This window comes from Varroa jacobsoni, unplaced genomic scaffold (genome assembly GCF_002532875.2).
Source record: "Varroa jacobsoni isolate VJ856 unplaced genomic scaffold, vjacob_1.0 scaffold_328, whole genome shotgun sequence".
NCBI lineage: Eukaryota > Metazoa > Arthropoda > Arachnida > Mesostigmata > Varroidae > Varroa > Varroa jacobsoni.
Window position 1 is genome coordinate 114,615 of NW_019213230.1, and position 13,965 is coordinate 128,579.

Sequence of the window (13,965 nt, forward strand, 5' to 3'; positions counted from 1 at the left end):
ACACCATCTATACCTACATCGAAGACAGAACAGCAGTACATAATAACAGCTTCTGTTATTTCGTCGACCGACACAAGGGTAGCAAACCGTATCCACCACTTCCGCACTGAAATTTCTTGTTATACATAATCTACGCACTTTCAGCAGACATCAGGCGCTAGATGTTTTCCTTCGTCCTTCTGGCTTGTCCCGTTCGTTGCCGAGTGGTAGAGAAGGGTATCATATAGACAGCGCGTGCGGGAGCATCTGTGCAGCTCGACTCACAGAGTCTACGACTGCCTAATTGTGTCCGATAACCGAAAGCAATGCTTAAAGAAAGCGTAGTTTCTCAGAACATACTGGTTATTGGGGTGAAGAGCACCCGGAAAAGAGGACTGCCATCGGCGTCATTTATTTTCGTTGTTTTGATTTCCACTTGTGCGATTTCTTCCTTTCGGTCGCGCTGCTTCTGCTGTTGTTATTAAAGCGGCCATGGCAGTCTCTGCTAGTGCTGCGTCTAGCGCCACTCCTTGCCGCTATTTTTGTTATTGTTATTATTATCGCTGTGCGTTAGTTTCTGGCGGGCGGTTGGCTATTAAAGTGTCGTGTCATATCTTAGCTCCTGCGGAACGATCGTCGCGGGATTGTACCAGGAACGACTCTGTGACGCTCGGCAGACGAGAAACTCTGCAGCCTAAATAGCGAACAAGTACATGAGAAAGGGTAAAGGGAGCAACGACCTCCGATTCTCAACTGCCGCCAATAACAGGAGCGGTCGCGCCATTCGTCTCGTGCAGACAGTGCTAGTAATAATATAATACATGGAATAATCCTCTGAAGCCGTTTCCGGCAACGTTGTCAAGCTCTTAACGGAATATCGACCAGGTGCGTTTGGGCGTGTGTGCCGGTATTCGTGTGTATCTGCCTGCGTGTGTATTTTAACCAATTTTAATCAATTTCTGTTGTTGTCGTTGTTTGCACGAAGCAACCCGCAGAAAAAAAGATCAGAAAAGCCGCTGCTATTCACCAGCACTGCCATGGACCGCGACGAGCACCACATTAATGGACTGTTCCGTGCCACAGTAGAGGGCACCATAGTAAACAAATAGGCGCCGACAGACCAACCGACAGACTGGCCAATAAATAAAAGAACTGCCAATATAGCAATCATTTTCTTACTATATACTGTTATGCATTCCATCGAGCAAGGAGAACGACTATATTTGCTGCGACTTGTTAAATCGAACTCGTTAGTAATTCTGGCGATTTGTCCTCGCACATGACCATAAGGAGAGTGCTAGAGGAAATGAAGTAGTAAAAGTACGTATTTGTTCAAGTCACGAGTGTCTTGTATGAAAGCACTACTACATCGATTTTTTTGTCTTTATGAAGAGCTTGTCATTCAGTGGCCGGCGGTAGAACGTGTCGAGTGCAGTGCGCAGTGAAGAATACAAGCCAAAAAGGCTCTATAAAAAAAAAAAAAGGCACCAAGACTTAACTCTGGTATGCTGATGCTTGAGAAAGGCGTTAGTAACAGACACTCACGATTCGTTTCATAAATAACTGTAATGCATTTTGACTCAACTTTTTAGTTTAGAAGTACACCAGAACGACTCTTGTGTGAAGACAAGGGTGTAGTATCATCAACGCCGTCAACATGAAGTATCTTTCTGAGGAACGTAAGTCTGCTCTCCTTGATCGCATTCGGAATCAGACGCGCCGATTACATATGCTTAAGAGTCGACACAGTAGAATCCTGCCCGCCGTTGGTGAGTTCTATATAGATTAAAAAAAAATTTCCAGAAAGATGACGCAAAACAGTACTTTACAGATAGAAGTTATATCTAGAGACAGTATAATATTTATTACTAATTAAAAAGAAAAGTCATGCTTACTGCCGATGGTTAGTACAATATACCTATATTTCTTCCATGCAATCCTTTTGTGTTATTTTATGTAAACACCGAGTATCTTAGGCCACTTGATTTGTGGTGGCAACGAACTCCAGTGGTAGCTTTAGTCTTTTGTGAAGTTCTAATATTCCTTTACCACGAACCGGATGTTTCCTAAATATGATTTTTTTTGGGATTGTTCCAACAGCATCACACACGTGCTATATGCACTATAGGATAGTATAAATAAATTTTGCTTTTTCAGCTCGAATACTCTTGCCAAAACCTGTTGTCCGTGATACGCTAAATATTTTTTTTAATGTGTTATTTTTTTTACGAATAGAGCTTAGAAAAGCCTACTTCTTATCGGTTTTACGCCAATTGACTATGGTCCAAGCTAAGGTTTTATAAGTGTTTATCTTTATTAGTTTAGGTGTTGCTAAATAAAGCTTGCTTCTCTATTCATTAAAGTGCAAATTATTCTTTTCTGATTATTAAATCGGTATTTGTATTGCTTTAAAAAAAAGTTGCTGTTGCGATAATAAAACATGTAGAAGCAGGATCTCAACAGAGTTAACAAAAAGGGTCGGCCGTAGCTGAATGCATAATTTTTCTTTAAAATTCGTATAAATAATTTAGTCATTGTAGATTAAGATGCGTGCTTTCTCTGATAAATATCTCTTCAAAGGTAGAATAGAGCGTGCTCCGCTAAATTTTTGCATTGTTAAATCTAGCTTACTATTAACATATCAGTCTGTTATTCCGGTGCTAGTGTATATAATTTCCGTAATCACCTTCCACGGCGCGTATCGATTTACGGTATGCTTTTCAGGGGCCGCTGTTGCACACGTACAGGCTAACTGTGATGCAGCACTTGCCGCAGACTCTGAACGTTTGCTGATGCGAGCGAGCAATCTCGCGCGTACATGGATTAACGCAGCCGATCCCAATGTGAGTATCTTTACTCGAAAATTATACATACTTCACTCTGTGAGTTTTTTTTTTCTAAGACTGTATCTAGTTAAAAAAGGATATCTCAATGAAGTTTTTTGTATGTAGTATCATTACTAATCATGTTTAGTCAATATAACGATCATTCACCGCGACTACAGCTATAATTTGCCACCGAAACCACTCAGTAATCCTTTTTAGCATATTGTTTTATTCAATATGCTAAAAAGGCTTTTTAATAGCAACCTTATATCAAGCAATATTAATGATCAAAAACTCAGTACAGTATTACAGTAGAGCAAGAACAAAAAACTAGTGAAAATAAACGGACTGATAGCAGGACAATAAACCTTCGAAAATGTAAGTGCTCACAGCTGTTAAAAAGTACATTACCGGCTAACCGACAGAGTTTTTGTAGACGACCCAATTGGCAGTTCATATATGCCCTTCCAAAACGCCGTTAACATCTGTATCAAACATTCAGATGTATTAAAAATGGCTCTTTAAGTAACACATACTATTGGTTTCGTGAGAAAAAAGAAGCTTTTGATCTTGGTCAGGGTTTAACCAGTGCACAGAGGCTACGTAAGAGCTGATCTTTGCTCCAGCTCTGTAAGCAACGTATTGTTTGTTACCATGAAAAATTGTTGTTTATTCCAGAAAGAACTAGCTTTCCTTTAATACCATGAATAACAAATGAACGTATGCCCGCTGTGACAGCCAACCAATGTTTGGTTGTTTTCCAGTACCCATTTTGTGAATAATGAAGTGTTATAACCCGTAGAGTTTGATGGCCGTAGGTTAGAAACTAAAACTGCGATCCTGCTAATGGCCAAGGCTTTTATGCCCTAACGGTATTTGAACTATCTCCATTAATCGCTTATTTTTGCATGTATATATATAAACGCTACTACCCAAAACACCATTACTGGATCAAATAATATACGACTAAACTCTTGATGGAAATTTTTTGTTGCGCTGTTGCCTTATTAAAAATAATCTATGTAAGATTAATTTCACGCTACTTTACAGTGCTTTGGCGTAGTGGATTACTAGTTGAGGCGGTATATATATAATGCCTTCAATGTAAATAATAAACAGTTTACGTCTTTTATTTGCTGTTTGTGATACCTCAAACTTAGATAGTATCTCTTTCAATAATATTTGTTCAAGGTAATGATTGTGAAGTGAAAAACGAGAAGTAGAATGACGAGTAGTTTAAATTAAAAATGTTTCAGGAGGAGCTTGAAATGGAAATTGACCAGCTGTTAGTGTATCTCGAGCGGCGTCGCTATCCTCGACGATGGATCAACGGTGATCTAAAGACACTGGATGCTCCGCTCGACGGGCTTGTTCGTAATCATAATAACAATAATAATAATGTTAATGATGAGGATGATGATGAAGATGAAGAGAATAATGCTGAACAAGATGATTAAATCCGAGCTTCAGATCAATAACACGAAGAACAAGAGGAAATAATTTAAAAAATAATGAAGAGGGTTGTTCAAAGGATAAGCTAGTTCCATAACAGTAATCATTCTGTCCACTCAATTTCACTAATAGGTACGGCACCCAAATTAAAACTTTTCTTATCTTTTTTCTTGAAACTGTATCTAAATAAAAACAGATATGACAACGAAATTTTCCACAAGTGCCAGAAGTGTCATTCCTGACGGTCTTGTTTATCCTGTATAACCACTATTCATTGCCATTCAATTTGGGATCCAAACCATTTACTAGTTTCAAAGTATTCCTTCTTTAAGTGTCAAGAGATATTCATAGGCATAGTGTCGATAAAAAGTTGCATAAATAATCTACATACAAAAAATTCGAGCGGAATTAAACTTTAGGCTAATGGCGGGCCAGAGGCCCGAAAATGCAAGGACTCAAAGTGGCCAAAATGTACGAAAAGTGCCAAAAGGCGCAAAAAACTTTAAAAGAGTAATTATTGGATTTTACCTGAATGATCGGATTGACAATGATTATTTTCCTCTCCGAACCAGCCGTTTATTCCTGTATAAAAATCCACGTATATTAAAAATGATGTTTTAAGCCATTTTGATAAATTTTTAAACTCTTTGAAGCTAATCTTGATTCACGATATTCCGGCTTGCCTCGTAGAAATCTTCCTTGAACTTTTCGAAACTTGCGCGAAAAACTAGCAACAACGTAGGTCGTTGACTTTGGGCAAAAAATAAAGTTTTTGATCTTAGTTGGGATTCGTTCAGTCCGAAGAGACTGAATAATAGCTTATTATCGTTCAAATCGTGAAAACGACCCAGTATCTCCTTAGATGCCGAGTCATGCTTTTATCTGTTACCAAGAACATTTGTCTATTACTATGAACGACCCGCCGAAGTTTTCCTAATTCTAGTATGGTACCCTTTATATATATATAGCGCATACTGAGAATAAACGGCGATGCTTTATGAACAGCGTTCAAAAACATAAATACACATACAAACACAAATAATAATGATACTAATCTATATTTATAATAGAAAGTAGTTTTAAACGTACTTGTGTTCCATTATTAAAAATATGCAAAACGAATGTAGCCTCACAACAAATAACAACAATATGTATTCCGGTGAGGCACCGTTAATAAAACATGAAAATAGAGAAGAGTCTGCTAATATAAAACCCTTTGATCAGACTATGACAATAAAGGCTGGTGATCCTATGCGATAGGCGAGCACCAATTACTGCGGTGTCTGCATTGAAAATACAGAAGCGTTTAGATCTAAGATATCCGAACGTATGCACCATACATTCGTAATTATGTATGTGTTAATGGTCAGCAAAAAGAAACACTTAAGCTTTGTAAATATCATAAATCGCTGCGATACATTACGGAGTTTTCAATACAGAGAGCAAAAGAAATTTCCCCAGAATGGTTCATACAGAACTTCTGATGGGCTCATAAATTAATACAGTGTTTGTTTCTTCGATGTCTGACCTGTTCATCAAGCTTTGTAGGAATGGTGAAGTGTAAGCGCAGGACGGACCAACTAAACTAGGCTAATTTTATTTGATAGATATTAACTGATACATCCTTATACTATATAATAGTGTTTTATATTCGTTTAACAGGCTTGCTGAAACAAACGATCATTATAATTTTATTTCTTATTAATATAATAATGTACTGAATATCAATGTACAGAAAAAGTAAATAGAATAGGTAATTATAATTGAGATGGCATGATAACATTAGTACGGGAAAGGGTGTACATAATTAGGCCTCCAGTTTATGAAGAGAGCCAATTTTAATACAAAAACCCATAATATAATCCATTAGAAGCAAAGAATGCGCTATAATCACTTTAGAAGTAAAAATAAGCTTCATTATCTTATAATCAGTACCTACTTAATATAAGTATCTATTGGTTATATGAAAACCAATCAATGCAAAAATTGCTCAAGTACCCATATTAATGATGTAATAAAGGGTTATTGGCTACAACTACAAATATCTAAGCACTATTTGAATCTGCTATAGTTCTCTATAAAATCACAAAACAGTTATGAATTAAAAACAATTCAGGACCGGGAATGCTCTGAAGTGTATCAATACTTCAGAGCATTCCCGGTCCTGAATTGTTTTACAAGCTATATCAATAGCTTGTACAAACCGCCATGATAAAACTTCATAGCTAACGGAATGTTTAATTCACTATCGATTGCATTTAACTATTTACCACTACTTTACTATTATATACTCAACAATAATAATTAAATAAATTAAATTAAAAAATAATAATTAAAAAAAATCAATTTATGTGAGCTATTTTTTACATATTTTATTAGGATGCTATTAAACAAATTAATCAATTAAAGAAAATATCCATATTCTTTAACTACAAGTAAGAGAACACTACCAAATGACGTGAAAACCTTCGTATTTATTATTAACTCATGGACGTTTTGGCTATGGCTTCACGTTCATCGATTCAATGAGTTTAATTATTCTCACACGCTAAAATCTTTCTACATTGTGATTCGTATTCCGCCTTTTAGTTATCAACTTAAGAACGATGTACAGCTCTTTACGGCTGTTTAGACTGAAATAATCCAAGTTTGGTCATCCTCTCGTTGTCTGCGTCAGCGTCGTAGGTTTTATAGAAATCGGCGTAGGCCTGCTTGCGTGGTGCAGCAACCAGAACCTGCAACGACGTGATAATAAGATCACGTATAGACTGTAAAATGGAACTTCGTCTGTAGTCTCTCATACAAGGTGAATAGATATCTAAAATCGTTTATATTTTACAAGCTGTGCGACAACGGAGAATTGATAAATAGCACAAAGAAGTAAGACTCTGTTAATGTGGCAACTTGATAACACGAGAAATCCTACCTGCCATGCCGCCGCAGTAGCCGAAGAGACGGCAAGAGCGATTAAAAGATGTTTGCGAAGATGATCCTTCAGCAGGCCATGGAACTTTGCGGGTGCAGCCGACATCGTCTTTTCAGTTTACTTAGCTGCTATAAACTTTCCATCAAATTAAACATTAAAAAAAGGTAGTTTTAAGGAAATTTAAGATATCGTTTAATGTTACTATTTAATGAATTTTAGGGAAACCATTACACACTTTAATGATTTTGCAGATTATAGATTATTTATTGATAAGTTGCTATTGTTACATTAACTTTTACTGTAAACATACCCAACGTGGGCAAGATGTAACAAATGCAGTTAGAAAGCCCGCACTCCAGCTGACGCCTAGAGATTTTTTACATTGTGATTAGATTCTGAATTATAGCTCCTTGCGCGCATTCATGGCTAAAAGACGTCACATTTTATTTACTAACGAATGCGCCTGATGAAACAAAGATTCGACTATACTTAAAAAACAGTGACTTCAAAAATCAAAAAAGCTTGTTTATTTCGAGAGTTTTTCTACCGCCGCAGTGGAAGTCGAAACCACCTCACTACCTTTAAGCGCATAAGACGGCCCCAGTCTTCGTTAAGGTGCCCTTGATCGTACAGTGCTAACGTGTTTGGCCCCTAGACTAAAGGAAACGCGGTGGTCTAGGTTCGAAACTAAGTAATGCTGAATGACGATTCCGGACATAAAACCGGAATTTTTTTTATAACTTTTGTGTACATCGAAAACACAGGGCGCGATAATAACTGCATTACTATGAAGTTCAGTATGCAATATTTACGATTTATGATCTTGGTCAAAGTTTTTGTATTCCAAAACATCACTTATAAATAGCTTTTCATAGAACATTTATCAGTACAACTTCTCTTTTGAAGAAATATGGACTCATGCACAGTTGAATGGAAACATGCAAAAATCACCTAAAGTCCTTCAAAAGATCAGCTACCTTCTGATTCGGAATAGATGATCACCTCTACAGTTTGCAGCACTGAAAATGTTGTGTCGTTACAGGAGAAGAGTACAGAGGTCAAACTTAAGAGTTTCGAGAGATAAACTAAGTCTGTAAGGGCAAACGAGTGATTTAAAGCACCGTAGAACTTCGCCGTTGGGGTCTCACACTAGCGCAGTTCAATCTAGACGACTTTACCACTGTTAGCGGAACACACTAAAATTAGTACCACAAATGTTCCAACTTAGTGCCAAATTTGATTAAATCAAAAAGCTTAATCAATGACATGAATTTTGTCCAACAACTCTGATAATTCGTTCGCATTGTATCTAAAAATATGCGATTGTTTAAGAAGCTTCCTTGAATAGAATATTGAACAGGTAAAGATACTAGTCCAACCTGTACATGATTCTTCTCTCTTTGCTGCCATAATCGAAAGTAAACTGCTACATTTCGAGTTTCCAACCTCAATAGGTCCTTAATCAAACGTAATCCATTACTTAGCAGTATAAACTAGGCAATTTAGAAGAATTCGCGCGAAAGGTCCGACCGCCGACCTAGCTGCTGAATATACTGACACCGTATCACAGTCGTATCACGCCGGTGCATATTTTCCAGTTGTTTTCATTGTGGCAAGCATTCACATTTTACGGCGCCACATGTTCCGGGTCGGCGAATAGGCCGAGGCAAGTCGGCTCTCTTTCTGTTTACTATCCCTGTTCTAACGGAGAATCGCATAGATCATTGTTGCTGATTATCCAGCACGAGCTGATTAACTACTCACACCAGATAGTCCAGTCGATTAGTTCTTGTCCTGTGACACGAACGGGCCAGATAGCCAGAAAAAAAGCAACAACATCGTCTGTGTGTTTGTCAGATACGATTCGAATGTCACCCAATCACTTGGTTTAGCACTTCGATTGAGCTGTGGTAGCCGTCTTTAATAGGAATTACTGGGCGGGCGCGAAGTGACTCCCATAGCACGCTACCTGCCTAAATGCACAGAATAACGGAGCATAGCAGAGTCTTCGTGTAACCGCCATCATCAGTACTAGCAGGACCTGTGTGTCGTCTACTAACTATTACGACTACTAGTGACCGCTAGAGGCTTCAGCTGCTATAACTAATGGTGCCTCACTGACTGTAGTAGTTCGTTGCCGGCTTACCGTTGTTGTGCCGAACAGCAAAAAGCCGAAAAATTAAACCAACGGCGACCAGGTTGCTACTGCAGAGGGAGAGAATAAAAGTGAGAGCTGGTTCGTCTGTTTGTGTCTTTGTGCTGCTGCTGCTGCTGCCGGCGGCCGTCGTAGTTGTGCGGTAGTGTGTTGTTGGTTTGCTGTGTGCCGGTAGTGTCTGCTGCCCGTCTGCCACGTTTTGTACTTTGCTGCCTTATATATTATAATAATTTCTTCTTTTTCACACTCTGCCTGTTGTGATACCGTGGACTAGTTCTACGTTTCAACTGCCCTCCTATCTGCAGTAGCTACAAGTGCCGATAATACTTTTTGCCACAATTGTGGCTATTAAGTAACATCTGTTAATCAAGATAAAATCATTGCACTAAAACACTGAGGCAGGTGGAATCGTTGGTTTAGTTGGAGCGGAACCACGGCTGCTTAGCAGCAGAAGTTCACTTAGTGTTCATAGTGTCGTTTGATTAGGACGAAATAGAAAAAAGCGAACAGCTTCGTTCGTTCGTTCAAAGAGCCTTAAAATGGAGGAGACTAATGCAGATCGTAATGTTGAGATTTGGAAGATCAAGAAACTCATCAAAAGTCTTGAAGCAGCAAGAGGGTAAGGCAACTTCACCTGTTTTGCAAACGTACTCATCAGCCATTGCAGTTCAAATGCGAAAGATCATACGTAATAGTGGCAAAGTTGTGGACTTAAACATATCATTCTCTATTCATACGTCTGTTAGGTGTTTATGGGCGCCTCCTGCCTATATTTGTTGCTGCATACATAGCTATGTTAGTGGATAGTTTCTAGCAGGTAAAAAATTGACAAAACACGAACGTTGCTGCTTTAATGAAGTTAGCCAGGATCGTTATGCTTATTTCTGGGTTTGCGAACAAACGATAATCGACGCGATACAGCGGCATGTTTGTGAATGTTTGTAAATGATGGCGATGCGAATGCCACTAACCACCGACACAGTGCGGGACCGCCCGGCATCCGTCGTCTGTCCGCCTGTCATGCGATAAACGATTGCAGTACAACGGTAAAATAATGACGATCTTACGTGTGTAGTCGGCCTACTAACTAATTTCCCATATGCTTAGAAAAAGGCAGTCATAAAATTTCTAAGTAAGTATATATGCGATAATAAGTCGCACAGAATTCTTTTATCTTCATATTTGATGTATTCAAGCGTCTTTATTGGAAAAACTGGATCCACTAAAGTGGCACCAATGAGTTTTAGTGGAAAATTGGGTGGAACCTCCCTGCAAGTTATTGATACAAGGCTGGATGATCTTTAGCTATTTCTGGGTACAATGTACATTTTATAAGTGCTTATTGTTCTGAGTATAATTGGCTGTGGTTGCATGAAATGGATCTATGTAGCAAATTACTGTGGTACCAATGTCTGGGTTACTGACACAACAATGTCACAAATGTAGTAGAATATTTTTGTAGAGTTCCCTATTACTATAGAGACGAGGACAAATTTGTTCTTGTTGTAAACCGGAGCCGCATCCTGAGCACTGAGCATATGGTCCATGAATGGCTGTTTTATAAAGTAAAGATGAACGGGCCTTGGCACTTGGCCGGGCCGACCAGAGCGGTTGCTTGCTCCATCGATTTGTTTCCAAATCTAACAGAGCTTGCCAGAGGAAATCCCCATTGACATATCAGAATCTCCTCAAATCTCTTCCACAATAATTGTACCTAGACTGATACATATGGACTCAGCATAGTCAATATGTTATTAAACTAATTATTATTAACTAGTAAATCATCATGGGCTTTATAGGTATTTTTTTTTGCAAATTTCGCAGGTTCCGTTTTGTTCACCTTTACATCTTTTATTCTTTAAGGAAAACCTTAACAAATATATGTTTAAAGGTAAGAATAGTGCAAAAACAAGTTGTTGCTGTTGACTTCTATTGATGTGTACTTTAAAGCTGATATTATAATGATCACACACACACACACACACACGTCCAACTTACCTATAAGCTTGTTGTTAAGTAGCTTTGGAACGGTACAAAAGTTGAACAAAAGGGCTTGAACTGTCGTCAGCTTATTATAAAACAACGCACGTCGTTCATGACACTTCACTGACGTTGTTTTTATGCATTTGCGTTTGCTTCTCTTACTAAAACATTTGTTAGATATAGCAACCAAACAATACAGCGAATGCGCTTCAGTTTTGAATGAATTTATTTTCTTAAAGTCAAATTAACGGTTTCTTTTGCACAAGTAAGGATATATTTCAAGTTATGCTTACAAAAACAGGAGAACGTACAAATAATTTGTCGTTGGAGGCAAGTGCAAGCAAGAACTACAGTACCTAGCGTTGTATTTTGTTAAACAATGCAATAATAATGAGGATACATTCATATAAATAATATTGGCAATTTTAGGTTGTTTAGTGTCACACGTGACATAGTAACATTTTCAGACGCTGACTTTTTTTTCATCGACTAGGTTTGGGGCACAAAGGTTTCAAGTAGCAATTTCGATGTTTGGTTCAGATTTCTACAGTTTTTTTATTCTGACGTTACCGAAATTTTGAAACAAAATGTTAGTCTGAAAGAACAATATCTGGAGAGTATGAGGATAGCAGGGAGCTTCCAACTACAACTCTTGAAGTTTTGCTACCGTAATTTTTGTAATAGGAGTCGTTTACCTCTGTTCGTTATTCTTGGCTGCTGACTGCTGAGTTTTTTGTTGCTTCTCCAATCGCTGACAGTACACTTCACTTGTACTACTCAGTACTATACTCGCATTATATTACGTAATACGCGTAATCCTACGTATATTAGGACCAATGAAGCTGTAATGCACAACATTTACATTGAGTCGCCAGAGAAGCGCCATAAGGTTTTGTAATTGTAAATTTGCCTTAGGGTGATGTCTTGCCGGTTTAGTTATATCCACCCGATACCTTTTCCGATCAGTGTAGAGGATCCACTTTTATCACAAGTCACAATTCGGTGTGAGGTATATGTTGTATCATAACGTTTTGACGTTTGTTTTTTAATCCTCGCAGAAGTCATGAGGCACCTAAGTGTTTTACTAATTCGTGTTCCTAATTTGATTGAAGTGAACAGATATTGTATTTTCACATTCATTGAACCTGATAGATAGTACCTGTGCACTTTAAGATCAGTCGGCTTCCACTACAACCTTCAAATCTACATTAGTTACCTTTTGCAGGAAACGTTTCACAAGACCCATCTTCGGGTCCAGAATTGCTTTCCCGGATTGTTTTGAAATCACGGGTTACGGTGCTTCTGGCCGAATAGTAGGTTTATACGGCGAACTGCCTTTGCAGCTGTAGTTCAAGGATGGAACTCATCCGTAGACCACTCGTATTTTTTGATTTTCTTCAACTCACTACAATAGCCTGCTAAAGGCCAAATGATAGAATAATGAGTGAACGGGCTCGGAATTCAAAGAATACAAACACACCTTGAATAGAAAAAAAAACCTTGCGAAATTCCGCACCGTAATAAAATAGCGTCATCTTGAAATATGAGATTAGTGCTTGTTTTGAAATAATATTGAACTACGTAATTATTTCTATTACTGTTATTATTAATCCGTGTTTGTGACAGTATGCAACCCAACTATATCAAGAAGTATTTCACTAATATACTAAGTTTAATATTAAATCAATAATGTGTAAAGTAAAAGTAAAAAAGAAGGTAAAAGAGTGACTGAACTATGAAACGAAGGTTGACGGAAGTCGAGTGATAGACCTACTGAATACTGGTTTGTACTCATCTTCAGTGTGTCGTTGACGCAAAATCTAGTTTTGTCAGCCCTTAAATGGCTATTTAAAGGAAGATACACAAGCCAACCTATTATTTAAATATCGCATGCTCCATTTACTTTTAATACGTTTACTTATGTACAGCAGCTGAAGTATAACTAGACTCGTAGTGTTCAACGCCCTGGTCCGCCTTTGTTTCGTATTGAGTTGTGTCGTTTATCGTTAATACATTGTCCCTGCTACTGGCTCCTTTTACAGAAATGGCACGAGCATGATTTCTCTGATTATTCCTCCAAAGGATCAAATATCGCGTATTTCAAAAATGCTCGCAGATGAGTTTGGAACGGCATCGAATATCAAATCTCGAGTGAATCGCCTATCGGTACTCGGAGCTATTACGTCTGTACAGCATCGCCTTAAACTTTATACAAAAGGTAAGCACGGATACGCTGCGGACTCGCACAGCTGCACTTCATTTTGCTATAAGAGACAATGCATTTCTCAAGAAATTCTCTTTGTAGTTTATTTTGTGTACAAGATCGGTCTAAATTTTGGAAAGGCTGTCTCAGGTATATCCAGTTAGTCCGCTAAAACGGTTGTACCAAAAGCGCTTACACTAAGCAGATCAGTGCGAACATTACCGTGTCTCTATGAAGCGTTATATGAGTTTAACCAATACACACAACTTCAACACAGCTTCTTTCCTTCTCCACGATCTAAAATCAAACGTTTTGCTGATGACCTTCTTTGAGGATTTTTATTACAGTCCTATTTCATAATTTTAGAACACATACAGTAGAGAGTTTATGCTTTAATATTCCTAAAAATACTATGAAAACGGCTTGTAAATTGCCTCGACGA

The 13,965-nt window shown here is 38.1% G+C and overlaps 4 protein-coding genes across 18 annotated transcripts in view; 2 read left to right on the top strand and 2 right to left on the bottom strand.

Moving 5' to 3' along the window:
• The window catches only part of Pstk (Phosphoseryl tRNA kinase), an 8,162-nt gene extending 7,736 nt beyond the window's left edge, over positions 1-426 (bottom strand). For 4 of the 6 annotated variants that reach the window (XM_022831374.2, XM_086967872.1, XM_022831371.2 and 1 more), the window contains exon 1: positions 18-426. In XM_022831374.2, coding sequence (XP_022687109.1) covers positions 18-41 — 24 coding nt within the window. In that variant the 5' untranslated portion in view covers positions 42-426. The remainder of the gene's footprint in view (positions 1-17) is intronic. The other 2 variants (XM_022831376.2, XM_022831373.2) reach the window with 1 other exon arrangement.
• A 203-nt stretch (positions 427-629) lies between these two features.
• Positions 630-5,756, top strand: LOC111259399 (uncharacterized). Of its 5 annotated transcripts, none has more exons than XM_022831380.2 (5): positions 630-864; positions 965-1,299; positions 1,572-1,748; positions 2,704-2,822; positions 4,061-5,756. In XM_022831380.2, the coding sequence occupies exons 3-5, from the start codon at positions 1,637-1,639 to the stop codon at positions 4,259-4,261; spliced, it is 432 nt and encodes a 143-aa protein (XP_022687115.1). In that variant the 5' UTR covers positions 630-864; positions 965-1,299; positions 1,572-1,636; the 3' UTR covers positions 4,262-5,756. The 5 variants fall into 5 exon arrangements, with proteins under 5 accessions (XP_022687115.1, XP_022687116.1, XP_022687113.1 ...); XM_022831381.2 differs by having other exon boundaries at positions 975-1,299; XM_022831378.2 differs by lacking the exon at positions 965-1,299.
• Positions 5,757-6,710: 954 nt separating this feature from the next.
• cype (cytochrome c oxidase subunit cyclope) lies at positions 6,711-9,461 on the bottom strand. 6 transcript variants are annotated; one of them, XM_086967874.1, is made up of 4 exons: positions 8,160-8,369; positions 7,493-7,548; positions 7,183-7,317; positions 6,711-6,991 (listed from the first exon to the last, which is right to left on the bottom strand). In XM_086967874.1, the coding sequence occupies exons 3-4, from the start codon at positions 7,285-7,287 to the stop codon at positions 6,875-6,877; spliced, it is 222 nt and encodes a 73-aa protein (XP_086824000.1). In that variant the 5' UTR covers positions 7,288-7,317; positions 7,493-7,548; positions 8,160-8,369; the 3' UTR covers positions 6,711-6,874. The 6 variants fall into 6 exon arrangements, with proteins under 6 accessions (XP_086824000.1, XP_086824001.1, XP_086824002.1 ...); XM_086967875.1 differs by lacking the exons at positions 7,493-7,548; positions 8,160-8,369 and adding an exon at positions 9,329-9,461; XM_086967876.1 differs by lacking the exons at positions 7,493-7,548; positions 8,160-8,369 and adding an exon at positions 8,947-9,216.
• A 131-nt stretch (positions 9,462-9,592) lies between these two features.
• LOC111259400 (eukaryotic peptide chain release factor subunit 1) lies at positions 9,593-13,538 on the top strand (the record flags this gene model as incomplete). Its single annotated transcript, XM_022831385.2, is given in 2 exon segments — positions 9,593-9,956; positions 13,363-13,538. Coding segments are annotated over 2 exon segments (256 nt in total), but the record flags the coding sequence as incomplete, so codon positions are not given.
• Between the last annotated feature and the right edge of the window lie 427 nt (positions 13,539-13,965).